Source organism: Myxocyprinus asiaticus, chromosome 31, assembly GCF_019703515.2.
Source record: "Myxocyprinus asiaticus isolate MX2 ecotype Aquarium Trade chromosome 31, UBuf_Myxa_2, whole genome shotgun sequence".
NCBI classification, from domain to species: Eukaryota; Metazoa; Chordata; class Actinopteri; order Cypriniformes; family Catostomidae; genus Myxocyprinus; species Myxocyprinus asiaticus.
This window is the reverse complement of record NC_059374.1, coordinates 38,556,002-38,583,912: the sequence shown is the minus strand read 5'-3', so window position 1 is coordinate 38,583,912 and position 27,911 is coordinate 38,556,002. Positions and strand designations below refer to the sequence as shown.

Here is a 27,911-nt window from a genome sequence, read left to right as displayed (position 1 = left end):
ATGCAACTTAAATGTCAAGAAGAAAATAACTTGTCAGTGTCCATGTGTTGTTATTGAATACTAGTGCTGCCACCTATAGACATAAACGTGATCTTTTTGGTGAAAGTTTCCTCTTTTTATGACTTTTTACAATGTTAAAAAAACACACACACAAAATAGAGTTGCTTAATCTTTACTTAAAAAAACCAAACACTTTAAGTGTATTTTTTCAGAAAAATACAGTGATTTAATGGGTTTTTTTGTGATATAATTAGCAAACACATGTCACAAGTACATATTATGAACATCCAATATAAAATACAATTAAATCAAAACTGATCTTCAACAACAAAACTATAATTAGGTGTCAAGTATTTAGGACTATAAAAAAGAAAATCAAACAATACGAATGATTAAAATCTATAAAAAATAAAAGTATTTCTTGACACTTGGTTTCCATGGTTTCTTTTACCTTTCTTTACATCTCTAATCTGTTGGTCATAATCAATATTTGCTCCACAACACCAACATTGCATGTGTCTAAAATTATGATTAACACTAAATAACTTTACAACAAACACTTTGTTTCTAAAAATATGTAGTTACTTAAATAAGTAAAATCTAGTCTATTAAAGCCTATGCTGTTTTAGCTTAAGTTTAAATTAGCTTTAACAACTCTCCTGAAATCTTAATTGCTTTTGTTTTTGCTTCAGTCATTTCCACAGCTTCTCTATTTGGCCCTCATCTGAAGGTTCCCACCAACTAAATAAATTCCACATGTATATTTTAGGATGGCTTAAAGTGACCAATAATGCTAATGCTACATGTTCAGTGTTACCCAGTGGCTGTGATTACATATGGATGTGAGATATAAGAGTCTGAGTGTGAATTTGTTTGTGTGATTGTGTCCCATTAAAATATGCTGATCAGGAATTAGTATGCATTTGTGGTAGAAAAAGAGACATGGATGTGCTAAACTGAGTAACTGAGTAAGCGGTAAGATGCGGTATGTGTGTGTTTAGGAGCAGAATGTAGACTGTAGCTCTTTAAACGCAGCACGCCGTTGTTGTCTCTCGAGTTCCATCTTCTTCCTATCATCTTGCTCTTCTCGTATCTCAGCCTCGAACTTACTGCGTACGGATAGAGCCTGAACCTACCACACACACACACACACACACACACACACACACACAATACAATTAAAATGCATTTGTCACATGCATTGAACATGAAAACACAAATACACGTGCACTGCTTTTCCTACTACTGTAGTTCTGCTTCAGTGACACAAAAACTGTTTAAAACAGCCAAGCTGGAAAGTGCCCAAAACCCCTTTAAACCAGTCAACACTAGACCAGCCAGACCAGCTAAGGCTACAATACAATAGCTGAATCAGGCTTGTTAAGGCTTGTTCATTTAGGGTAAATATGTGTTATATACTGTATATGTTAGGTGGGTGTCCAAAACCAAGAGTTGAACACTGTATAATGTTCTTTTTAACTACATAATATAACCACACATTGTTAAAGTGTTCTTCACAGTAGGCAGCCATTCGAGTAGTTGCAGTACAAGGCCACCAGGGGTCGGAAATGAGGCCAAAATACATCAAGCTGAAACCTTAAATCAACTGCATGGGTAAAAAAGTTTTTTTTTTTCCTCTCTGGACCTAATCCAATATACGCATACTATTATTAGCCTGGCCTATAATAACATACATATAGTATCATATTAATAAATTTACATTCTTTCATATGATGCTTGCATAAGCCATTTAAATAATTGATTTACAGAGTCCCACTTTAAAAAAGGTGTCCCAATTGAACTGTATGCACAACAACGAGTAACCATTTACATACATCTGATCTCTCTCATAAACACAAAAATATACAAACCTTGGCCTCAAAGAAGTCCCTCGCTCCAAGAACACCTTCAGTCGAGACGTCGATCTCTGAAAGCCGAGCAAGAGCCATCAGCCCACTCTCTTCCTGCAACTCACCTGCCGCAGCCCTCCGGAAGATCAGCAGGAACTGAGAGGGAGAGAGAGAGAGATCGTCAGATTTGGACTACAGTGAAAATTCAAAAGCTTTAAAGGTTATCAGTAGTTCAGTGTTCTGACATTTTGACTTTCTGTGACTTTTCTATGGGGTTGGCAACTTATCGCCATGCTAATTCGGGACGCATTCTGAGAGATTCAATACCCACCCAGAGCGTCTCTGACACCCATTTTGCCACTTATATATGGGTTGTTTCGCTGTTCAACTGGGGTGGGGGCATGGCCAGGTCTAAGGGGGGATAGGGGGACCAAAGTTCTCTTCCTGGTACCGGTGCTGGGTGGAGGTGTGATGTTGTTTTGTCTATTCGTAATAAAAAGAAATAAAAAATAGATATATACTGTATATATAAAATAAATTGTAATTAAGATGATGACTTTTCTACAATTTAAAATGTCCTGATATATCCAGGTTTTCGTCACTGTGGGGTTTCTTGTAGTTAACTAATTCTATAAAAATGTACAAAAGTAATTGACATCAGTCTCCAAAGTTGCCAAGCAAGCACATAAACCTACAGTTCAGCTGTTTTTTATACCTCAAACTGAAAGACAGCTCAAATCTAATTTCTCTAAATCTCTAATCTCTATACCAAAATGAGATTTCAGGGATTTCAAATGGAGAGTGATTGAATTTTAGATGTTCAGACAGTACTGACTGCATTGAGGGAAGAAGGTCAACAGAATGACCTTATATCAGGTTTCCTCCCTTTTCTCTGTGCGATCTGTGAGTGTGTGTGTGTAATCTTATCCATGTGGAATGTTTCTCCAATCACTAAAGTGACACAGCTGTGTGTGACACAACAGAGTCACTGTACTTTACACACAGCTGCATGTCACCTGTTTGTGTGTATGTAGCAGACAGAATTGGGGGGGGGGGTTGCAATTTTTGGTGCTTTTGCCACCCCCCTTGAGTGTTTCGCTGCTAAAATACAGGACAATAGGCGTGCCCTATGTGAAATCGTCATTTTAGCCTAACTACAGGACGTCCGGGCTAATACAGGACAGTTGGGAACCTTATGGGGATGGGTGCAGATTTTGCCACCCTTGAGGGGACACAGTTTTAGAAAATGTCCCTAAAAGAACAGTTAAAGGCTTCTTCGCAAAGAAGAGATCATAAAGGGACCAAATAATGTCCTTATTTATACCTAAAAATGCTGAAAGTACTTTAAAGAAATCATATGGACTACTTTAAGGATCTGTAAGACTAGTCCCACATACTGCAATATAAAACAGGCTGGAAACATCTTAATAAGCACAGACAAAATATGATTGGCTTTTAAGTGTGAAGCCACATTGTTGCATTGAAGATTAAATGTTTTTTAGTGATTAGATGTTATCTCTTATGTAGAGCTCTCAAAAAATGTGCCGTGATTGAATTATTTGAGTTGGTGTGTCTAAAGTGGCTTTATAGGAGAGTAATCTTTGAAAAGATTTAATCAGCAGATATCAGTTAGATACAATGATAGAGCAATCAAAGCAGTAACTATCTTGCAGACAATCACACAGACCTCTCTATAGCTGAGTTTGCCATCATAATCTTCATCAACTTCCTTGATCATATTCTTCAATCCCAGATGAGTCTGTGGAGCTCCAAGCTTCTCCATCATCAGCTTGAGTTCCATCAGATCAATAAAGCCATCTTTACCGGAGTCAAATCTGCACACACACACACACAGAGGAAAAAATTCCATTAACTTTCTATATAGAGACATAATACAGACTTACCAGGAGCTCAGTGATTAAAGAAATAGTTCATCCAAAAATGACAATTCTCTCATAACTGACTCACCCTTTTGTTGTCTCAAATTTGTACCCATGTCTTCTGAAGCGATCCAATCGATTTTGGGTAATAAGAGACCAAAACATAACTCTCTATTTCACAGTAGATCTTGACATCAGCAGTCTTCTTGGCAATCATGATTTCAATCTTGATTACATGTCCTATAGCGCCATCTAGCGCTCTGCGCATGCGTCAAGCACTAGGAAGTGTAATCGTGCTTGAAATCAGGATCACCAAGGAGACTGCTCATATCAAGATTTATATTTTGGTCTGTTCTCACCAAAAATCAATTGGATTGATTCAGAACACATTGATTAAACCACTGGAGTTGGATGGATTACTTTTATGCTGCCTTTATGTGCTTTTCAGAGCTTGAAAGCTTGGTCACCATTTACTTGCATTGGATGGACATACAGACGTCATATCAATTAAAATACCTTCAGTTGTTTTCCATGGACGAAAGAAAGTCATTCGAGTTTGAGACGACATGAGAGTGAGTAAATAATGAGAACATTTTAGTTTTGGGGTGAACTATTCCTTTAAGCGATGACATATTCCTTTGTAGAAGCCACAGTGTGATTTCAATTTCATTTTGTGTGTGTGTGTGTGTGTGTTTTACGGCTAAACCCACAATCTTGGAGAGAGTCACCAACCAGCAAATTCACTGTTACCATGGAAACTAAAATTGCGGCAAAAGAGCTTAACTGCAATCGCTCAATTCATAAAAAGCATTGCGAATAACGTACACAAATTCTTCTAGATTTGTACATATCTGATCATTTTTTTATTCAAATTTTATATTTGATTGTAAATCAATAGGTTTAGATATTGTGCCCTCAATTTTGATTCGATTACATCATTCACAATGTTTCATTGGATGCATAGTTCATTTCACTCATGATAAGTACTGTAGTACACAGTCTTGCACAGTTGTTCTTCTTTACCAATTTTCAGTTATGTTTTAAGTAATCTTAAAGCTGGTTGTTTTTGGTTCACGTCTTAGAACTGTTGTTAAACGTTTTTGAAACCCTCTGGGGAAACACAAAATGGGAAAAATACTTCTGGAACCACGGCTGCTGAAAAAGTGGGCGGTCACTGTTGCAAACTATATAGATAAGATTTATATACTGTTTTTGATCATTTTATCACTGAAAATTGCATTCTAACATCATATGGACAACATCAACCTACTACAGACACCTGAAAAGGACTGTTGACATAAAGATTTATATACATATACAGCCACTGCAGAGGAAAGGCAACAGAAAGCAGTTGGAGAAAGATGGAACAGCAGGACAGAAAGATTCTAACAGAGAGTATTTATAGAGTCTCACCCAGCTGTTACCACACCAACCAGCAGGATTGAGTGTGTGTGCGAGAGAGAGAGAGAGAGAGAGAGAGAGAGAGAAGTGTTTGTCTTGAAGATGTATGAAAGTGGAGAGACTGAAATTGAAGGAACAGACACGTGCTTCTATTTTGGCTTTAGAGATGCTTTTAGAAAGAAATAGTGCATGGTGCAAAAGTACAGGTAAACAACACCTCATTTTGCCTTTCTTTTCTCTCTCCTTTTTGTTTTTCTCCTTTCCTCATAGGAAACAAAAATCTCAGCTGATATCTCTTCAAATAAATATTCCGGGTTCAATTCAATTTAAGTTCAATTAAAAGTATTTCAGCATAATATTGATTGCTACAATAATAATAATAATAATAATAATAATAATAATAAAATGGTAAAGTGGTTCCAGTAAGGCACTTACAATGGAAGTGAATGGGGCCAACCCTTAAATGTTAACTACACACTGTTTCACAAGTATAGCCACAAGATGTAAAATGGTATGTGTTGATATGATTTTAATGTCATAAAATTGCATACTAACCTTATCTGTTTAAAGTTATTTTAGCATTAAAGTGTTTTAGCATTAATGGTCTGGCCCCAGATATTATTTCTTTGTGGAACTCAACATTATGCCAGAAATGCGGTTAATTGAGCTTAACTTGTATTGAACCCGGAATATTCATGTAATATCTCAGTTGTTTCTCCTAGAGGGCAATGCAATTAAATGGAAAGCAAATGGAGACTTCTGCTTGAGTCTCTTGCTTCTCAGATATTCCTGCTGAGCAAAAGACTCCAATATTCTCACATGAGTTTCTCAACAATGTCTCAAAATTTGCTCAGATTTACGGAGAGACCAATGTCTGAAATAAAAAGCCAGAGATAAACTCAAACATTTTGCATGAAATTTTTCAAAGACTGAATTATCTGAGCTATGCAATCATCATTATTTATTGTTCTACGTTTAAGTCCTTTTTTACCATAAATCTTCACTTTCACTTTCAAAATGTGAATGTGAAAGTGAAAGTGGAGATTTAGAGTGACACACTCTCATCTCGCTTCTGAAGTCATGGATTAAACAACTGTAGTCTTATGGATTACTTCTATGTGGCCTTCATGTGATTTTTGGACCTTCAAAGTTCTGGTCACCATTTACTTGCATTGTAAGGACCAACAGAGCTGAAATATTCTTCTAAAAATCTTTGTTTGTGTTCTGCAGAAGAACAAAAGTCATACACATCTGGGATGGCATGAGGGTGAGTAAGTGATGAGAGAATTTTCATTTTTGGGTGAACAATCCCTTTAAATAAAACATAACTGAGAAATTAATTAAGACTCCTAAGCTATAAAAGAACAGCTCTGAGCAATAAAAGTTTACACTGGGTCTCTCGCTTTCTCTCACACACCTTTATTTGAGGTTTATAATGGTGTTTCATATCTTTGTTTTGAATGGCCACTCTAATCTCTTCTCCCCAGCAGTTCCACATTGTTTCTAAAAGGTCATTAACACATCCGCCGATGAAACAGCTCAACCAATCCTACGTCATTAAAATTCTGCATAAAAGCCCTTATTAATGCAATATTCTTTCATTGTTCTATGTTGTTTTAAGAACTCCCACCTAGACATGCTCACACTTGCCTGTCACTGATTAAAAGACAACTGGGAATCTGCTGACCAGAACAACAACTGCTGGCAGCAACTGACAACACACTCCTACACACCATTAAAGGGATAGTTTGCCTAAAAAGAAAAATTGTCATCATTTACTTACTCTCATAATGTACCAAACCTGTATGACTAACTTATCTCAGTCACTATTCACCTTAATTGCATCTATTTTCATACAATGAAAGTGAATGGTGACTGAGGCTGTCATTCAACATCTTTATAAAGAAAGCCATACAGGTTTGGAACATCATGAGGGTGATTAAATGATTACATAATTTTCATTTTTGGTTGAACTATCACTTTAAAGATGAAAACACAGGCTGGCCCTTGACGTAAGTGTGGGTGCATAGCGTGTTTATGCATCTTTGTCCTCTTTGGTTTCCTGCAGTGGTATTTATAGATGCCAAGGCTTGGGGCAGACATTGTGTTATAGAGCTTGGCATTCACAATACTGCAGTCCAGTAACAAGGCTCAAGCTGATTCTGGATCTGTAGTGAACCACAGATCTGCTTAGAGCTGCATTATGAACTACTTTACAGCTGACTAGAGAACAGCATGAAGTAGGTCAGGGTTAACAAGAAGAGGAGGAAGATGGCATGTTGCCCCTGCCCCCTGCGTGCCAGGCACATTCCAGGTCAGTGCCTCTCCCTATACTTCAATTTAGCGCTACAGAGGAAGGGATGGAGAACGAATGGATGGAGTCAAGAAAGGAAAAGTACATAATATATATTCTGTTACATATACAGTACATTATAAACAACCAGTTACTGACCAGCTTCAAAAACAATGTATACCAGCCTTGGAGTAACTAGTGACATATTTTGAGGTAGTAGAATCCATAAACAACACATGCCCAAGAGACTGGGGATCTAGGACAGAGTGTATATCTGTATGGACTTATAACATATGCATGCTTTCTATATGCTATATAATTTCCCTTCCATATCCATCCATCTATCTATATATACAGTACACTGACCACTTTATTAGGAAGACCTGTACACCTAAGTTATTCATGCAATTATCTAATCAGCCAATCGTGTGGCAGCAGTGCAATGCAAAAAATCATGCAGATGCAGTCAGGGGCTTCAGTTTATGTTCACATCAACCATCTGAATGGGGAAAAAACATGACCTCAGTGAGTTCAACCGGTTATTATTGTTGGTGCCAGATGGGCTGGTTTGAGTATTTCTGTACCTGCTCATCTCCTGAGATTTTCACACACAACAGTCTCTATAGATTACTCTGAATGGTGCCAAAAACATAAAACATCCAGTGAGTGGCAGTTCTGCGGATGGAAATGCCTTGTTGATGAGAGAGGTCAACAGAGAATGTCCAGACTGGTTCGAGCAGACAGAAAGTCTACGGTAAATCAGATAAACCCTCTGTACAACTGTAGTGAGCAGAATAGCTTCTCAGAATGCAAAACACGTCTAACCTTGAGGCGGATGGGCTACAACAGCAGAAGTCCACGTCGGACACTTTATTAGGACCATAGTGTTCAAAGTGCTCAGTGAGTCTGTCTGTCTGTCTGTCTATCTATTGGTTTATTGGTGCTAATTTTGTGTTTGTTCGAAATGCGTTATCAAATGTGTTTAAGTCTGCCTGTCTTTTGCTTTGACCCATTTCCTCTTATACATGTCATCTTTTTTCATCTTTGACCAAACTGGGTTAAACTGAACTGGGCCAGAGTATGTACTTGCATGACTTAAATGGACACACGTGCGGTCCTTACGTAGTCTAGTCTTATGGGACATCCACACTTTGCTACCCATGATTTTATGAACTATAAACCTGGGGTTCGATTCATGTAATACAGTATATAATCAAATAGTATTGACATAACATCAAATAAACAGATAGCCCCACCCTAAACTCACGCCATTGGTCTTGTCAATGTTGCCGTGTCTCATGAGACAGGTCGCTCAAAATAAACAAAGCAATTTCTAAAGCACCACATAGACAGTGTTCACAGTTTTCAAGAAAATTAACCTATGAATGGCTTACTTAGTCGTCTCTGCATATTAAGATGGGATAGTATATTAAGAAAGCATTTTAATACCAAAAAGTTACACACTTTGCTTTAAAGGTGCACTCAAGATTTTGTTCACGTCATCATGGACTTCATGTCGTCGCTGACACCTAGGGGCATGGATGCAGCATTATTCAAATGCAACAGTTTTCAGTTAATGATGCCATTGTAGACTCTAGAATAGATTTTTTTTTTTTATATCGAAGTCCCTCATTTCATCTGTTGTTGATTGCTCAATTGGAAATATCTTAGTCTCAGATCACACCCTGGTGAGTTTAGAGATGTTGTCACATACAGAGAAAAGGAAATCATATAATTGGCGCTTTAATGTATCCCTTTTGCAAAATCCTGATTTTCAACAAATGTTAAAGACTGAAATCAGTGTCTATATGGAGACCAACTGGTCCTCGGTATCCTCTGTGGGCGTGGCTTGGGAGGCACTTAAGGCGGTTCTTAGGGGTCGAATCATACAGTATGCCTCATTTATCAAAAAATTAAAAGCACGAGAACTTGTGGAGTTGGAAGGAAATATTAAAAGTGCAGAGGCAGAGCTGAAGCGCCGTATGTCATCTGATGGCCTCAGAGAATTGACCCGATTGAAATACAGGTATAATACTATTCTGTCACAGAAAGTGGAGTTTTGGTTGTTTAGGGCAAGACAGTCATACTTTGAGTCAGGGGACAAAGCAGGGAAGCTTTTGGCTAGATATATAAAATAGAGAGAGTCTTTTTCTACTATTCCCTCAGTGAAATCTGCTGGTGGTGAAATTTTTACCTCAGCCATTGATATTAATAATGCCTTTAAATAATTCTATTTTGATCTCTATAGTTCCATGTCTTCGTCTACTGATGAGGATATTAGGAACTTTGAGGAACCATTAGAACTTCCTAAACTGACGAATGAGCAAAAAAACTCTCTTGATTCTGAGATAACCTTGGAGGAACTTGATGAGGTAATCAAGTCCCTACCTACTGGTAAGTCTCCGGGGCAAGATGGTTTTGCCGCTGAATTTTTGAGATCTTATGCTACAGAATTGGCTCCACTTTTGTTAGAAGTTTATACTGAATCATTAAAGAATGGAAAGCTTCCACCAACCATGACACAAGCCCGGATCAGTCTGATTCTTAAAAAGGACAAAGATCCAAGCGAGTGTAAAAGTTACCGTCCAATTTCCCTGATCCAGCTAGATGTAAAATTTCTGGCTAAAATTTTGGCTAACCAGTTAAGTAAGGTTATGACATCTCTTATACATATAGATCAGGTTGGGTTTATTCGGGCCGCAGCTCTTCTGACAACATTAGGCGTCTCATCAACGTCATGTGGTCAGTGGCAAATGATCAGACTCCGGTCGCTGCCATCTCACTTGACGCCAAAAATGCGTTTGATATGGTAGAATGGGATTATCTTTTTAAGATTTTGGAAATATATGGGTTTGGGAGTACGTTTATTGGTTGGATTAAGTTACTTTATAAACACCCTGTAGCCGCGGTACAAACAAATGGATTAATTTCAGATTATTTTATTCTGGATAGGGGCACCCGTCAGGGTTGCCCTCTTTCCCCATTATTATTCTGTCTTGCCCTGGAACCATTAGCAGCCGTGATAAGAAAAGATGATGATTTTCCAGGGGTGATGGTGGGAGTTGTGGCGCATAAGCTTCTGCTTTATGCAGATGATATTTTATTATTCGTCTCCGACCCCACTAGATCTATGCCTTGCCTCCGCAGAATTATTAATTCCTTTTCCAAGTTCTCAGGATACAAAGTCAATTGGTCTAAATCCGAAGCTTTGTCTTTGACAGCATACTGTCCAGTAACGGCCTTCCAGCCAGGCGCCTTCCAGTGGCCCAGACAGGGCATTAAGTATTTGGGCATTTTATTCCCAACAAATTTGTCTGATTTAGTCAGAGTTAATTTTGACCCTTTAATAAAATAGTTTGAGCGATGTAGACAGGTGGGCTTCATTACATTTATCAATGATTGGGAAGGTTAATGTTATTAAAATGAACTGTATTCCAAAATGTAACTACTTGCTACAGTCTCTCCCTGTAGATGTCCCCCTCTCTTATTTCAAGCAATTTGATAGCATAGCGAAGTCTTTCATTTGGAGTGGTAAGCGCCCCAGACTACATTTCAATAAATTACATAGGCTGATTGACAAAGGTGGGCTAGGCCTACCCAAGATTTTGTTTTATTATTATGCATTCAGTCTCAGACATTTGGCTCATTGGTCACTTCCACCTGAAAGAGCCCCTCCCTGGTTCTGCATTGAACAAGAACTCTTTGCCCCTATTTTGCCACTGCACAGCCTTTCCATCAAACCAAATAGAGAAGTTAAATCACACCCCATTATTTCACATTTACACTCAGTATGGACAAAAGTGTCCAGAGTGTTTAATTCAGATATTTATCTATTTACCTATGGCTAAACCCCAAACTATGCATTAATAAGTCCCCTTTATGTTGGTCAGAGTGGATTGCGAGGGGGGTTAATTAACTCGGTGATCTTTACGAGAGCGGTGTGATGAGATCCTTTGAAAATCTGGTTCAATATTTTGGGATCCCCAGATCTCAGTTTTTTAGGTATCTTCAGTTACGCCATTTGCTCTGTACTATTTTTGGGAGTAGCATACACCCCCCTAAAGCAGCAGATACTCTAGGAGTGGTGATTTCTGCTTTTGGAAAGGGCCATGAGGCATCAGTGTATTACTCCTTATTAATTCAGAGTCTGGGGGACGGAGTCTCAACCGCTCTCAAGAGATTATGGGAGAAAGATTTAAACCTGGAATTGGAGGAGAGAGAATGGGCTAGGATTTTAAACAACATAAAAACTGCATCGAGAGATGCAAGGGTGCCCCTTATACAATTCAAGATTTTACATCGGTTCTATTGTACACCCTCTAAATTGTATAGGCTTGGTCTTAAAGACACACCCACCTGCTGGCGATGCCAATCAGAGGAAGGAGACATGGCCCATGTTTTTTGTTGGTGCGCTGAGATTCAGGAATTTTGGTTGAAGGTACAGAGTGTTCTGTGTGACGTGTTGGGCATTCGGATTTCGTTTTGCCCCAGACTCTGTGTTTTGGTTGATGGGGCGGTCATCGACGCAGGTGATAATTACATAAACAATTGGATCCTCACCAGTGCGATGATAGGCAGGCAGATTGTTTTAAGGGGTTGGAAGTCAGTGGGAGCACCCTCAATTCGGGAGTGGTGCGAAGAGTAGGGAAGGGTGGCATCCTTCGAAGAGGTATCATGTAGAAGGCTGGGGATATGGGATTCTTTTATTGGGAAATGGGGTAGATATTTGACGTTTTTGGGGGGCTCTCGCAGTGGGTCTGTGGAGAGAGAGGTATAGTTAAGTGTTGTATGTTTATTATATGTGTATGTATATGTGTATGTGTGTGTGTATATATATATGTAAATATATATATGTATGTATGTGTGTGTATATATATATATATGTATATATTTATTTATTATTTTATTCTCTGTAAATGTGTGTACTTATGTAAGACCACTGGGATGTTCGTTTGGGGTGGGGTTCTTGATCGGGGAGGGGAAGTAGTGGGTGTTAATGTCGATTCACTGTATATATGTTTTGTTTTTCTTTGTTTTGAAAATTAATAAAATGTTAATCACAAAAAAAATGATGCCATTGTAGAAAATCACCATTCACAGTCAGCCATGATTAATTGTGAAAGAGTCCAATAACAGGGCGGCTACTGATATTAAGTTTTTTTCGGCTGGTCATGTGATCCTAACATGGCAGCCCCCATGAGGGGACCCTCTCCATGTAGAATGAAACAGCTTTTATAAGGTTACTGATATGACTGGAGTCTTCATCTCATGCGAGTCATCAGGATTATACACCGTTCAGCCACGACATTAAAACCACCTGCCTAATATCGTGTAGGTCACCCTCGTACCGCCAAAACAGCTCTGATCCGTCGAGGCATGGACTCCACAAGACCTCTGAAGGTGTCCTGTGGTATCTGGCACTAAGAAGTTAGCAGCAGATCCTTTAAGCCCTGTAAGTTGCAAGGTGGGGCTTCCATGGATTGGACTTGTTGCTCCAGCACATCCCATAGATGCTCAAATGGATTGAGATCTGGGGAATTTGGAGGCCAAGTCAACACCTTGAACTCTTTGTCATGTTCCTCAAATCATTCCTGAACAATTTTTGCAGTGTGGCAGTGCGCATTAACCTGCTGAAAGAGGCCACTGCAATCAGGGAATACCGTTGCCTTGAAGGGTGTACGTGGTCTGCAACAATCTTTAGGTAGGTGGTATGTGTCAAAGTAACATCCACATGAATGCCAGGACCCAAGGTTTCCCAGCAGAACATTGTCCAGAGCATCACACTGCCTCCGCCGGCCTGCCATCTTTTCCCCAGGTTAAAAACGCACACGCATTCGTCCATCCACATTATCTAAAAGAAAAGGTGATTCATCAGACCAGGCCACCTTCTTCCACTGCTCCATGGTCCAGTTCTGATGCTCACATGCCCAATTTAGGCACTTTCGGTGGTGGACAGGGGTCAGCATGGGTACTCTGACCGGTCTGCGGCTACACAGCCCCATATGCAGCAAGCTGTGATGTCTGTGTGTTCTGACACCTTTCAATCATGGCCAGCATTAAGTTTTTCAGCAGTTTGTGCTATAGTAGCTATCCTGTGAGATCGAACCAGATGGGCTAGCCTTCACTCCCCATGCGCTTCAGTGAGACTTGGGCGCCCATGACCCTGTCACCAGTTGTCCTTCCTTGGACCACTTTTGGTAGGTACTAAACACTGCATACACCCCACAAGACCTGCTGATTTGGAGATGCTCTGACCCAAGTCATCACAATTTGGCCCTTGTCAAAGTCACTCAGATCCTTACGCTTGCCCATTTTTCCTGCTTCCAACACTTGAAATTCAAGAACTGACTGTTCACTTGCTGCCTAATATATCCCACCCCTGACAGGTGCCATTATAACGAGATAATACATGTTATTCACTTCACCTGTCAGTGGATTTAATGTTGTGGTTAAAAATTGCAATTTTTTAAATGAGCAATAAAATAACTGAGTGTGCCTTTTTGAGTCTTTGAAGCTGAATGCACACCTCAGGACTTTCCATTTTTCAGCACAGTATGAGAAATATTGGTTTGTTTGCTATTGTTATTGTTTGATGGGTTTAAAAACACAACCAGAGAGTCCTGAATTGTGGCCTAAGAGCCACAAGTTAAGTCATATCATGACAATTAACCATTTGAACATGAAAAGGGGGGATTTACTTTTTAACTTTACTCCATTTGAAACCAAAAAAATCTCTCTCCCACCATAGACTCCTCCGTGTCCCTGTCAACACACACACATGCACAAAGATGGCATTGTTGCTCGTAGAGGGGGTTCCACTTGGGACATAGAGTTTGTGTGTGGACCTTTGTACTGAAATAATGCGAGGGAAATCAGAACAATGGCTGTTCAGAGAGATCACCCCAGAAAAAACAACATTTTTTTGGCACTGTACAAGGATGAGAGTGAGAGAGAGAGAGAGACGCATAATTCTTGTTTGACTCGTTTATTTTAATGTTACCTTCATAATTGATACATTTTTGTCATGTCTTGTTTGTTAATTTCTAATTTAACATGCATTGTTTGGCAATACAATAAATGCACAGTTTTTCTCATGTTAATAAAACACATTAAATTGGCATTTTCAGTTAGGACAAAAATATCATGTAGAATTAACTTATCAAAAACATAATCAAATGATCAAGAATAAGCATAATTTTTTTTTTTTGAAAGATTTACACATTTCAATTTCATAAAAATTTCCATCGTACAGAGTAATTTTTTAATAAATGTAATAAATAAATAAATACAAATAAAATTTGATATTTTAAGTTTTATTGATTTTATTTTGTGCATGATTAAACAATTGAATTCAATGAAAATTTGTTATGAAATTGAAATAGGTAAATCTTGAATTTTAATGGGATTAAATATTTTTTGAATGGATTTTTTTTTTTTTTTTAGAGATACATAAAAAAAAAATATTATTCAAGCCATTGTGATCAACAAACACAATGATACTAATACATTACTCACTCTCTTTATCTTTTCTCTCTCTCTCTCTCTCTCTCTCTCTCTCTCTCTCTCTCACACACACACACACATTTTGCTTGTAACCTTACCTTGATTAGCAAAATCATTCATTGCCAAATCAATATAATTATAGCTTGATTAACTTATTAGTATTGATCTTAATAAAAATGTTAAGAGAGATAAATTATTTTTTATTTGCCAATTGACTGGATGTTATGATTGATTGTATATTAGTCTAATAAACTCACCTCTTGAACATTTTCTCCATATCTTTAATCTGTTTGCGTGAGAACTCTTTAAACTCGGTGTACGGATTGAAAACCTTCATTTTTTGGGGCTTCGATGTGCCGTCTTGAATGTTCAACCTGCGATTGAGTTTCTCCGTGAGTTCAGAAGTGGCGTCGCCATTCACGGTAGCAGGTTTCACCGGCTGCGGCTCCTCGCTCGCTTCTTTTTCCACCGGGCTCACCGGTGAACGGGGTTTCGGGTCATGCTGCTCGGCGTCCAGCCTGCGCTGCAGCTTCCGTGCGAGCTCTTCGGATGACATTGCGGACTGTGAATGAGATGCTCTGGGTCACACGATTAGCTATTTCTGAGCACTCGGCTACGGAGAGGGGCGGGGCTGCAGCGCAAGTGAGTCCCTTTAAACGTGATACCCAACGGGATTCAGACAAGAGGAGTAGTGTTGGAAGAGCGGACGGTTTTTATAATGGCCATTCATATATGAGTCTATTAATATGTTAGCCAATTTAAAACATGGATTTCCGAAGCTATTGATGATCTATATCTTTTTTGGAGGAATCAAAATCAAACAATCGACGGAAGAAAACTTTCTTTGCGTTGGCCGGGAATCGAACCCGGGTCAACTGCTTGGAAGGCAGCTATGCTCACCACTATACCACCAACGCTCTCGTGAGCAGTATGGGGGTTATTTGCATATAATGTTATACAAACCCATTGTCATTCTCTTATGTTCTATTCACTCCCTCTGTTTAGCGCTGTCTGTGACTGCTTGTTTCTTTCTGCATATTTGCTTAATAGACGAACGGAAGGAGGAATTGTTCGCATTTTACAAAACTTTTCACTTGCTATCAAAATGTGAAAACAGTATCAAAAGGATCACTACATGCTTCTATTCCTAATGCAGTTCCATTCCTTTTCTTGTCACCACTAGAGAACAGCAACTACTAGGAAAAGTGCACTGGAGTCATAATTACAACTTGGAAAGTCGTGCGGACGTGTTCAACTCCGATTTCGTCGAGATGCAGCTGCTTGACGTCACACAATCAAGATATACAAAATAAGTGATAAACATTCACTTTTATTAAATAATATCGCAGTGGTGGCTCAGCGGTTACGGCTTCGGGTTAGTGCTTAGAAGGCCGGGAGTTCAAGCCCCAGCACCGCCAAGTTACCACTGTTGGCTGCTTGAGCAAGGCCCTTGACCCTAACTGCTCCAGGGGTGTGCCATATCATGGCTGACCCTGCACTCTGACCCCAGCTTAGCTGGGTTATGTGAAAAAAGAGAATTTCACTGTGTGTGCAAACTTACAATGTGTGATAAATATAATTATATCTTAATTATATTTAATTAAATGAGTCAAAGTTCCTACATTACATGATATTAAAGCATGATTAACAAACGTTAGCAGAGTAGTAGGTGTTCATAACATGGTAAATTCTCTCTGGTGACAGTCAAACACAGGCACTGTTTATATACATTCACTGATCAGCCACAACATTAAATCCACTGACAGGTGAAGTGAATAACATGTATTATCTCGTTATAATGGCACCTGTCAGGGGTCAGTTCTTGAATTTCAAGTGTTGAAAGCAGGAAAAATGGGCAAGCGTAAAGATCTGAGTTACTTTGACAAGGGCCTAATTGTGATGGCTAGATGACTGGGTCAGAGCATCTCCAAAACAGCAGGTCTTGTGGGGTGTATGCAGTGGTTAGTACCTACCAAAAGTGGTCCAAGGAAGGACAACCGGTGAACTGGCGACAGGGTCATGGGCGCCCAAGTCTCATTGAAGCACATGGGGAGCGAAGGCTAGCCCATCTGGTCCGATCCCACAGAAGAGCTGTAGCACAAATTCCTGAAAAACGTAATGCTGGCCATAATAGAAAGGTGTCAGAACACACCATGCATCGCAGCTTGCTGCGTATGGGGCTGCGTAGCCACAGACCGGTCAGAGTGCCCATGCTGACCCCTGTCCACCACCGAATGTGCCTAAATTGGGCATGTGAGCATCAGAACTGGACCATGGAGCAGTGGAAGAAGGTGGCCTGGTCTGATGAATCACCTTTTCTTTTAGATCATGTGGACGGCCGAGCACGTGTGCGTTACCTGGGGAAGAGATGGCAGCAGGATGCACCATGGGAAGAAGGCAGGCTGGCGGAGGCAGTGGGCAATGTTCTGCTGGGAAACCTTGGGTCCTGGCATTTATGTGGATGTTACTTTAACACGTACCACCTACCTAAAGACTGTCGCAGACCACGTACACCCCTTCATGGCAGCAGTATTCCCTGATGGCAGTGGCCTCTTTTAGCAGGATATATGCCCCAGGCTGCCACACTGCAAAAATTGCTCAGTAATGGTTTGAGGAACATGACAAAGAGTTCAAGGTGTTGACTTGGCCTCCAAATTCCCCAGATCTCAATCTGATTTAGCATCTATGGCAGGGGTCGGGAACCTTTTTTCACTAAGGAGCCCATTTTTTTAATTTTTGGTTGATGCATTTTTTGAAAGAGCCATAGAGGGGCCATGTCTAATTCAGCTCAAGTCTGGTGGAAGTTTCAGAATGGCAAACATCACTTTGTGGTTGTGAGTCCTTAAAATTTAAGGAAGTCACTTTATTTATTTATAGAACTGTATTCTTCTGCTGTGTGAAAGTAGATTATATCCTTGATTTTGTAATAAATTTTAATAAATAAATATTAAATTATAAAAATATTATAATTTAATAAATAACAATTGTGTATATTTGTCACAAAACTTTCTGGTATTATGTAAGTCTCCACATTTGATATTTACTTTAGTGTTATGGTTACAAGAAACCATTAATCATGGCTATCATGAGAACAGAAAATAAGCTCAACTTTGTATGTTCATTAACCTGGTTCATACAGTGCATCCGGAAAGTATTCACAGCGCTTCGCATTTTCCACATTTTGTTATGTTACAGCCTTATTCCAAAATGGATTAAATTCATTATTTTCCTAAAAATTCTACAAACAGTACCCCATAATGACAATGTGAAAGAAGTTTGTTTGAAATCTTTGCAAATTTTTTAAAATTAAAAAACGAAAAAAATCACATGTACATAAGTATTCACAGCCTTTGCTCAATACTTTGTTGAAGCAACTTTGGCACCAATTACAGCCTCAAGTTGATTTGCGTATGATGCTACAAGTTTGGCACACCTATTTTTGGGCAGTTTCTCCCATTCTTCTTTGCAGGACCTCTCAAGCTCCATCAGGTTGGATGGGGAGCGTTGGTGCACAGCCATTTTCAGATCTCTCCAGAGATGTTCAATCAGGTTCAAGTCTGGGCTCTGGCTGGGCCACTCAAGGACATTCATAGAGTTGTCCCGGAGCCACTCCTTGGTTATCTTGGCTGTGTGCTTAGGGTCGTTGTCCTGTTGGAAGATGAACCTTCGCCCCAGTCTGAGGTCCAGAGCGCTCTGGAGCAGGTTTTCATCAAGGATGTCTTTTTTGACATCTTTCCCTCGATCCTGACTAGTCTCCCAGTTCCTGCCGCTGAAAAATATCCCCACAGCATGATGCTGCCACCACCATGCTTCGCTGTAGGGATGGTATTGGCCAGGTGATGAGCGGTGCCTGGTTTCCTCCAGACATGATGCTTGCCATTCAGGCCAAAGAGTTCAATCTTTGTTTCTCATGGTCTGAGAGTCCTTCAGGTGCCTTTTGGCAAACTCCAGGCGGGCTGTCATGTGCCTTTTACTGAGGAGTGGCTTCCGCCTGGCCACTGTACCATACAGGCCTGATTGGTGGAGTGCTGCAGAGATGGTTGTTCTTCTGGAAGGTTCTCCTCTCTCCACAGAGAAATACTGGAGCTCTGTCAGAGTGACCATCGGGTTCTTGGTCACCTCCCTGACTAAGGCCCTTCTCCCCCGATCGCTCAGTTTGGCCAGGCGGCCAGCTCTAGGAAGAGTCCTGGTGGTTCCAAACTTCTTCCATTTACGGATGATGGAAGCCACTGTGCTCATTGGGACCTTCAATGCTGCAGAAATGTTTCTGTACCCTTCCCCAGATCTGTGCCTTGATACAATCCTGTCTCGGAGGTCTACAGACAATTCCTTGGACTTCATGGCTTGGTTTGTGCTCTGACATGCACTGTTAACTGTGGGACCTTATATAGACAGGTGTGTGCCTTTCCAAATCATGTCCAATCAACTGAATTTACCACAGATGGGCTCCAATCAAGTTGTAGAAACATCTCAAGGATGATCAGTGGAAACAGGATGCACCTGAGCTCAATTTTGAGTGTCATGGCAAAGGCTGTGAATACTTATGTACATGTGATTTTCTTTTTATTTATTTTTTTTAAATTTTTTATAAATTTGCAAAGATTTCAAACAAACTTCTTTCACGTTGTCATTACGGGGTATTGTTTGTAGAATTTTGAGGAAAATAATGAATTTAATCCATTTTGGAATAAGGCTGTAACATAACAAAATGTGGAAAAAGTGAAGTGCTGTGAATACTTTCCGGATGCACTGTACGTACAGCTGGGTTCTGCAGAGTAGAGTCACACATACACTATGTGGCCAAAATTTTGTGGACACCATATGTGCTTGATGAACCTTCAATTTCAAAACCTTAGGCATCAATTTCCCCCTTTGGTGCAATAACAACTTCCACTCTTCTGGGAAGGCTTTCCACTATACTGTATGTAGTGACACGGCTGCAGGGATTTGCTCCCATTCAGACACAAGTGCATCACTGAGGTCCGGCACTGATGTTGGGAAATGGGGCCTGGCTTTCAAGTGCCGTTCCAATTCACCCCAAAGGTGTTCAGTGGGGTTCAGGTCTGGGTTTTGTGCAGGCCAGTCAATTTCTTCCACATCAGACACAGTAAACCATTTCTTTATGGACTTTGCTTTGTGCATAGGGGCATTTTCATGCTGGAATAGAAAAGGGCTTTCCCCAAACTGTTGCCATAAAGTTGGAAGCACCGAATGCCCAAGAATTCCATTGTTTGGAGTAGAATTATGATTTATCTTCACTGGTATTAACGGAGTAACCAAACTCTTTAATTAGAAGGGGGTGACCACATATTTTTGGCCATATAGTGTATGTGTTTCTGCAACAGCCATTTATGTTACAAGCTGCCAGATTCAAATCGGCTTTCGCGCCGACACAGGCTGCGCTAGTCAAGCATCTGTTATTTATATTCACTCAAACAGTTACTCATACAGTCTTTTAAACCACTGAATACGTTTATTTTATATACATACACTACCGGTCAAAAGTTTTGAAACACTTGACTGAAATGTTTCTCATGATCTTAAAATCTTTGATCAAAATAAATAAATAAAAAACAGTACAGTAGACATAACCCATTTGTTCACGTTTACTATATTATATACAGTTTTTTATGACAAGAAATCAAAAATCAAAATAGAATAATACAAAAAATACTCATCTATACTCTGCCCTCCTCTACCGGCTGTGCAGTGTCACGTGCAAAAATAACTCACTCCAGGGGGCAGAGGAATTTAGACCCTACTCATGAAAAGGTTATTTCAGACCATATTTAAGTCTTTCCTGTAAACTGTTGTATGTACTGTACAATTTGAGATAAGTATTTTTACACATGAGTTTATTAAATCCTAGATTGTTGTGATAGAATTATGCACACTGTAAATTATACTTTATTTCCTTTTGTGTAGTTTGTGCAGATATTCAGTAATTACCTTAACAGAGGCTACCCCTTGCTTTCCGATTACCCCTGATCCTGAAGTTGGAGCACAGGCACAATTTCACCTGGCCCACAGCTGGAGACCAGTGAAGGGCAGGTTTTAGCACCTGTATGGGCCAAGAGTCAGCATGGAAGGGGCATGAAAAATCATAGCAGCATCTGTTGTGCTTCTCAGCATTGGTAATGAGATCCCCAGGCCTGATTAAGACCATGTCCAGAGGGAACCTGCAAAGAACCCAAATGGCAACTAAAAAAGCTAGCAGCATTTGATATGAGTGCTGTCTATATACTGATGTTGGTTATTGGATAAGTCCGGTATCTTCTGATGAAGCAGTGGAAATCTATGGTTCTCTGCCAATGCTGCTTGAATCGAAAGGTGAGAAGGCAGTTCCTCTGAAGGTCTGACTCTACCCTCTGAAGAAACTGGACAAGACCTCTGTGTGTGCTGTTCTCAGTGGAGTCAGTGAAAGCTTGTTGAATAGAGCGGAGAACATTCTGGAACAATAGAGTAAACCGATCAGGATGTGTGAGGACCACATGTCAGACTATGATAATCTGAGTGTGATTACATGGTTTCCTGCTTTAAATGGCATACTTGAATGCTTTTCAAAAGTTCTACTGGAATATATGACAGAGTTGCAGAATAGAATGGCTGAAATTCTCAAATCTATTAGTTTGAAAAGAGAAGAGGGAGAAAATACTTTCAAAGTACTTATCAGCAGTATTAATCAATCACTGTTCAGTCCAGAGAACACACAGCAGTGGCTGGAGAATAAGGAAACTGAATTGGTAGTTTTAAATGGGTGCAGAGAAGCAAACATCACTATTGTGAAATCTCAAATGGAGCTCCAAAGTGTAAATGATCCACAGATTAGCAGGGTGTTCTGCTTCACTCTTTTCTCAATAGACTCTGAAGATTCTTTCCTCACAGCTCTAAAGCAGCACATTGAATCAATGAAAAGTGTGCATTAACTTTATCAGATTACATAAAGCCAGAAGATTCACTACAGTCACTCAAACCTGTTTGTACCAGTCAGAAAGTGCTTTTTGACCTGCAAGTATTTATCGCTATGCAAGAGGTAACTGAAGATACAGAGTTAATTGCTGCATCTGTATCTGATGATGGTCTTCATGAATACTCTGTGCAGTTTTGTCATGCTGGGAGGATTGTGAGCAGAAATGTGAATCTTGGAACAAGTTCAGATCTTGCCCAAATATCTCAGATAAAACACAATAGTGTGTCTCTAAAACTGAATCAAGAATAAAACAGAAGCACTGAGAGGTTTGTAGTGGAGTACAAGTTTTTTGCTAACGATGGAAGGATCAACAGTCCTTGGAAACAGATCATCTTTGAAGCCAAAACTCTTGAGGAAACCTGCATTATATCAAGTCTAAGGTGAGGCCGACAATTTCAGCGGTATTTGGTTGTTGAGCAGGACTGTATGAGCAACTTTAGTGAGATTATTAACTTTAAGACAGTATTTGCAGCACCTGCAGATCTGTGGGGAGAGTCCTGGGCCTCTCACCTTCAAAACTAAACCTGACTCTAAACCCACAAGTCATCTCTGCCAAAGGAGTCACACGACTCTTTAAACACATCACACACCTGAAGAAACTGAGGTATAACATTTTCAGTATTTGACATATTTGCATTAACTCTTTTATGGAATGTTATATCCTGTTTATGCATCTGCAGTGAGAAATTATTGGCAGCATGAGGAAAAATATATTATTGAAGATTGCCAACAATATATTATCTCAGGTCAGTGGATGATTGTGGCTCTTTGGCCATAGAAGAGCTTTCACTGGTCATTAGAAACACAAAGACCTTAAAACAAAATCACTCCAAGATCCTGAGCAAATTATCTGTTCTTCTGAGACTGTTGACTGTCCAGTGTCTGGATCTTACAAAGTGCAAAATAGAGGCTCTGCCTTTAATTCCTCTGTTGTGTGTTCATGGACCCCTGACTATCAGGTCTGTGTTCAGCACAGTTGCTTGGCTTTGTTTTTGTCAAAAATATCAAGGCTGCTTTTCCACTCCTTTGTCTGTGTTCAGGTTTTCAAAAGAGACTCTTCAGCAGCTGGTTGAAATGGTTTTTGTAGCACAGGATGATGAACTGACACTTATTAACAACATCCATTGACTTCATTGAAGTTCAATTTGTTGTTTATTAAGAACATGCTGTTAATTCCTCTGTTCTTCAACTGTGTATTCAGTAACTGAAAAAAAAACTTTATGTAGATTATGATTGATTTTTGTCCTCTTTAGGTTGAGCCCCAGCTTCATGCTGTCTATCATGATGGAGATTTACAAAACTCGCTCTCATCAGTATGTGTCCAGTCTGTTAAGTTCAGAAGAGAATTACATCAACCTCCACTGCTCTGGACCTCAATACCAGAGGGGCAGCAACAGAGTCTCTAACCTCAGGTTTACTGACTTAACAGCTCTGATATGATACTGGTAAATACTGCTGTTGTTTTGCTCAAGAGTGTGTTGATATAATTAGTTTTTGTGTGTGTCTTAGTGTTGACAGTCTGTTGTTGCTGAAGCTGCTTCATTGCATCCGTTCCTCTGATCACCAGTTCTTCAGAACACACTGGACTTCTCCTGCTGCTCTGCTGTGGACCTGACGGACACACAGGACAATCAAGATAACTTTATCCTGACCACTAAAGACTAAATTAATCTCATCCGTGCTTCAGAAAACTCAAAGTGTTGATAAGGTGGTCTTACAGGACTGTGAGGTCTCTGACACAGGCCTGAAGCAACTACTCCCAGTTCAGCTTAGGTACAGTAAGAGCACTGACTTATACAGGTCCCTTTCATAACTAGTTATACATTAATACGTTCATTTGTTTGATAATACACCTGCATATATATTATTAATTCTCTCTCAGCAGTAGTAAAACTCTGCTGCTGCAGTTTCTGGTTTGTATTAGTAAAGGAACTAAGAGGAGATCTTTGAGGTGTTTTAAGGCTCTTTCTCTGGCTTTGGGAGGAGAGATGGGCCTCAGTCACACTCAGATGGACCAGAGAGTTTGTGAACAGCTGGCACTGTCTCTGGAACATTCTGAAGGGCTTTCAAAACTGGATCTCAGCCACTGCAAACTCACTGATGAATGCATGAAGTCACTGATACCACACCTGCACAAGACTCAGACTCTGGAGTGAGTAACACTGACAGATCAGGAATACAGAGACACAGAAGTTGTGAGAGATAGAATAAAAGCATAACTCACTGTTCAATTTCTTTCTGTTTTTGTAATATATCTTTTACGCGGGGAATGCAGGGGCATGTCCCCCTCACTTTTTCACAGGGCAAATGTGTTTACGCTGTGTCTTTCATACAGCAAATGTCTAAATGTGTAAATGCAAAAGTTAAAATTCACTGGTCAGTTATGTAATTAATTCAGTCAAAAAATGTTATCGATTGAGAACCTTAAAAATATATCTTATATATTTATGTTCGTCTTGTGCTAATCGTTCTGTCCCCCTCGCTTTTGAAAGGATTGAAATGCCCCTGATAAAGAGGATGTGTTGTAAATAACTTAAAACATGATGAAACAAATGATCACAATCATCAAAGGGCTAAGCACTCATTCTGAGTAGTTTACTAGTATAATTATGAAATTAAACTCTTAATGTATTAATAATGCAATTGATTTGCTCCGAACTTAATGGATTTTAAGATAAATGTACATTATATTACAGAGTTATGATGATATGATGTTCTGTCTCTTTTAAACACTTATGGCAGTAAAGCTGTTGGAAAGTTTTTGGTGTTCTTATGTTTTCGTGCAGTAAATGTAAACATAGTCACAAGAATGTTAACAATACTAACTAGTGTAAGGTGGTTATTAAAGGTCACGGGGGTGGCCGTTTCAATGACACGGGGTGATAGACCTTTGGATCTCTGGGCCAATGAAGTGGCACCCCAAACTCAGGTTTTAAATCCTTATGTCTTTTATTTTCTTGTTTTCTTTTATTTTCTTTATCATTTTCATGGAAAGCACTTTGAATTACCTCTGTGTTCAGAATGTGCTATATAAATAAACTTGCCTTGCCTTGCATATGGCACCCGGTCTAAGACTTGCACACAGAAATTACAAGACCAGTCCATTAATTCCAAATGCTCCTAAGATATTATCTGAACATTGACAGATTTTTTTATTTTTTTTAGAGTAAATCTTATTACTCTTAAAAAACAAGTGGCTTTCAGCAAAGGTCTCTCTTTAGGAAACGGCTTTTATGTGTGATCTTACCCATCAAAAGAATACAAAACATGTCATCTTTTTCTTTATAATTTCCATGTAAATCACTTTGAATTACAAATGTGTATGAAATTTGCTATATAAATAAATTTGCCTTGTTTTGTTTTGTAGGGAAGTCTCTTGTATACTTACAATACTATTTATGTAGCATATTGTAAAGTTTTATTTTTTATTGAAATTATTTGCTACAAATGTGTATCTTTTAATACCATATGGACCATCACATAGCCGTTTTGAATGAGTCGTTTGGAGAGATTCATTTAAAGAGCTCACAAGAGTAATGAATCACTAGTCTGTATGTATGTTTCTGAGTGATAGAAAGACACGGTGTTTAGCGTTATTTCATGATACACTCTCTTTCATTAAGCATCATGTACATTTGTGTGAAATAATTATGTGACAATATACTAACCAATGTGAACAAATACATTCTGCTTAGTTTCATGAAAGTCTGTGTAGTTAGTCCAGCTAGTTTGTTTGAAATGATAAACAATGCTTAATTATGTAACCATCTCCTTCTTTACATTTTTTCACCCTCCTCATCCATAACTATACAAATCTAGTGTACTCAACTAAGGTAGAATTGTGCCTGAATGTGGATGTGTACTGAGGTTGAAACACTCAACTCTAAAAGTAGGTACTGTTGCAGATTGCACGCAACGCCAGAAATATTTATTTTACTTTAAAAGTACTAAATGCTTATTGACCCCGACGTGATTTGAACACGCAACCTTCTGATCTGGAGTCAGACGCGCTACCGTTGCACCACAAGGCCTATAAAGTGCAACAAAATTTTCGGGATTTTAGTTTGGCATTTAGTTTAGATTTTGCCGTCAGAACCTTGAATCTGATAAGTGTACATTTGGTCAGGAACAAAAAAATGCACCCCTACGCTTCATATGATAACTACAGGTAAATAATTATTTCGTTATACTTCAAATGTGTATAAATACACAAAAACGCTGCAAATAATATTATACCACCACAGTGCAGTGGACCAGTCACTTATCGAATAATAGTGCAGTTTTTACGTAGTTTTTCAGTTTGATCGAACGTCTAACCTTATAAACAGATACAACAAAATGATACAATACGATAGTTCTTATTACATCATAGCATGCGCTGTATACATGGCTCGTTGGTCTAGGGGTATGATTCTCGCTTTGGGTGCGAGAGGTCCCGGGTTCAAATCCCGGACGAGCCCAAGATTTTTTTTAATTTAAAATATTCTGACAACTACTAAGTGATAAAATATGTACTAATGCACAATGCCATATTGCTCTTTCTTGTTGGGCAGAGACGCGCACACACACACTGTTTACAATGTTTACCATTTATAAACAGCTGTAGTCCTACATCACTAATTGAAACGGTCAGCAAAAAAAGTTAAGGTTGGCATGGTGCATTTCCCTGACTAAAAAACTAAAAATACCCTGACATGATTAGCATCTTAGCGACTGTCACAATGTTAAGTTATTGACCTTTAAAATGATTATCTTATTGCTCATTGTTCTAAGTAAATAATTAATGTTCTTAACTCATTCACATGCAAAATAATTGTATTATTCATTATGGAAACTTGTGTTTTAGTTCCTAACCCGTGTAAGTACTAACAGCGTGCACTATGTAATTCACAATATTGCAGTGGTTTCTCAAAGGGAGTCTTTGGTTAAAGTCTCAATCAAGTGTATGGTATGGAAGGCCAAATTATCTTTTAATGTTTCCAGCCTTTCTAGTCATAATTGCATTTTTACTAGTAAGAACTCCAATTAGAGAGCTCTCTATTTGCATTTTTACTAGTAAGAATTCCAGTTAGAGAGCTCTATAATTCAATTTATACTAGTAAGAATTCCAATTAGAGAGCTCTATAATAAAAATGTTACTAGTAAGAATTCCAATTAGAGAGCTCTATAATTACATTTTTACTAGTAAGAATTCCAATTAGAGAGCTCTATAATTACATTTTTACTAGTAAGAATTCCAATTAGAGAGCTCTATAATTGAATCTTTACTTGTCATATGTTTCCACTGACTCCCATTCATTTTTAATAACAGAGCTCTCTAATTCATTTGTTACTAGTAAAAATTCAAATTAGAGAGAGAGAGTTCTACAATTACATTTTTACTAGTATGAATTCCAATTAAAGAGTTCTATAATTTAATATTTACTAGTATGAATTCCAGTTAGAGAGCTCTACAACTGAAATGTTACTAGTAAAAATTCCCATTAGAGAGCTCTGTAATTGAATTGTTACTAGTGAAAAATTGCATTAAAGATATGTTTAATTGCAGAGCTCTGTAACTGGAATCCTTACTAGTAAGAATGTAATTGTAGAGCTCTTTAATTGGAATTATTTCTAGCAATAATGTAATTGCAGGGCTCTGCACTTGCATTCTTACTACATAAACGTAATTTTAGAGCTCTACAATGGTGACTCTTACTAGGAATAATTGCATTGTAGAGTTCTCTATTCAGTGCCATCTCATTATGGTAATGGCACCTCATGCATTTTCATATTCATCTGGCTTGTATAAATTGGCAGGTGGGAAGATGTATATAAATATGTATCTGGGGCTCAAAATGTATTATGAGTATAACAGTATGATATGATTATATATTATTACATGATATTATATTTTATGTTATTATACATTTATTAAAAAGATTACAATCATTACAAATTCTGACAAAAAAAAAAAAAATGTTGTCCGGTATTTAGTACATTAGGCACAACTTGTGAATGTAGGAAAAACAACA

At 38.8% G+C, this 27,911-nt stretch overlaps 1 protein-coding gene, 1 long non-coding RNA gene and 3 other non-coding genes across 5 annotated transcripts; 2 read left to right on the top strand and 3 right to left on the bottom strand.

Annotated features, from left to right (window-relative positions):
• Window positions 1-156: 156 nt before the first annotated feature.
• On the bottom strand, window positions 157-15,541 carry LOC127422046 (EF-hand domain-containing protein D1-like). Its single transcript, XM_051665385.1, has 4 exons — window positions 15,185-15,541; window positions 3,538-3,685; window positions 1,872-2,006; window positions 157-1,132 (listed from the first exon to the last, which is right to left on the bottom strand). Exons 1-4 carry the CDS (start codon window positions 15,481-15,483, stop codon window positions 998-1,000), a joined length of 717 nt encoding a protein of 238 aa, XP_051521345.1. The 5' UTR covers window positions 15,484-15,541; the 3' UTR covers window positions 157-997.
• Window positions 15,542-15,772: 231 nt separating this feature from the next.
• On the bottom strand, window positions 15,773-15,844 carry trnag-ucc (transfer RNA glycine (anticodon UCC)). The gene has a single exon. It is a non-coding gene; the product is annotated as a tRNA-Gly (tRNA).
• Window positions 15,845-21,028: 5,184 nt separating this feature from the next.
• On the top strand, window positions 21,029-25,141 carry LOC127422201 (uncharacterized). Its single transcript, XR_007894138.1, has 3 exons — window positions 21,029-22,501; window positions 23,151-23,309; window positions 23,407-25,141. It is a non-coding gene; the product is annotated as an uncharacterized LOC127422201 (long non-coding RNA).
• Window positions 25,142-25,856: 715 nt separating this feature from the next.
• Window positions 25,857-25,928, bottom strand: trnaw-cca (transfer RNA tryptophan (anticodon CCA)). The gene has a single exon. It is a non-coding gene; the product is annotated as a tRNA-Trp (tRNA).
• Window positions 25,929-26,285: 357 nt separating this feature from the next.
• trnap-ugg (transfer RNA proline (anticodon UGG)) lies at window positions 26,286-26,357 on the top strand. The gene has a single exon. It is a non-coding gene; the product is annotated as a tRNA-Pro (tRNA).
• The last annotated feature ends 1,554 nt before the right edge of the window (window positions 26,358-27,911 follow it).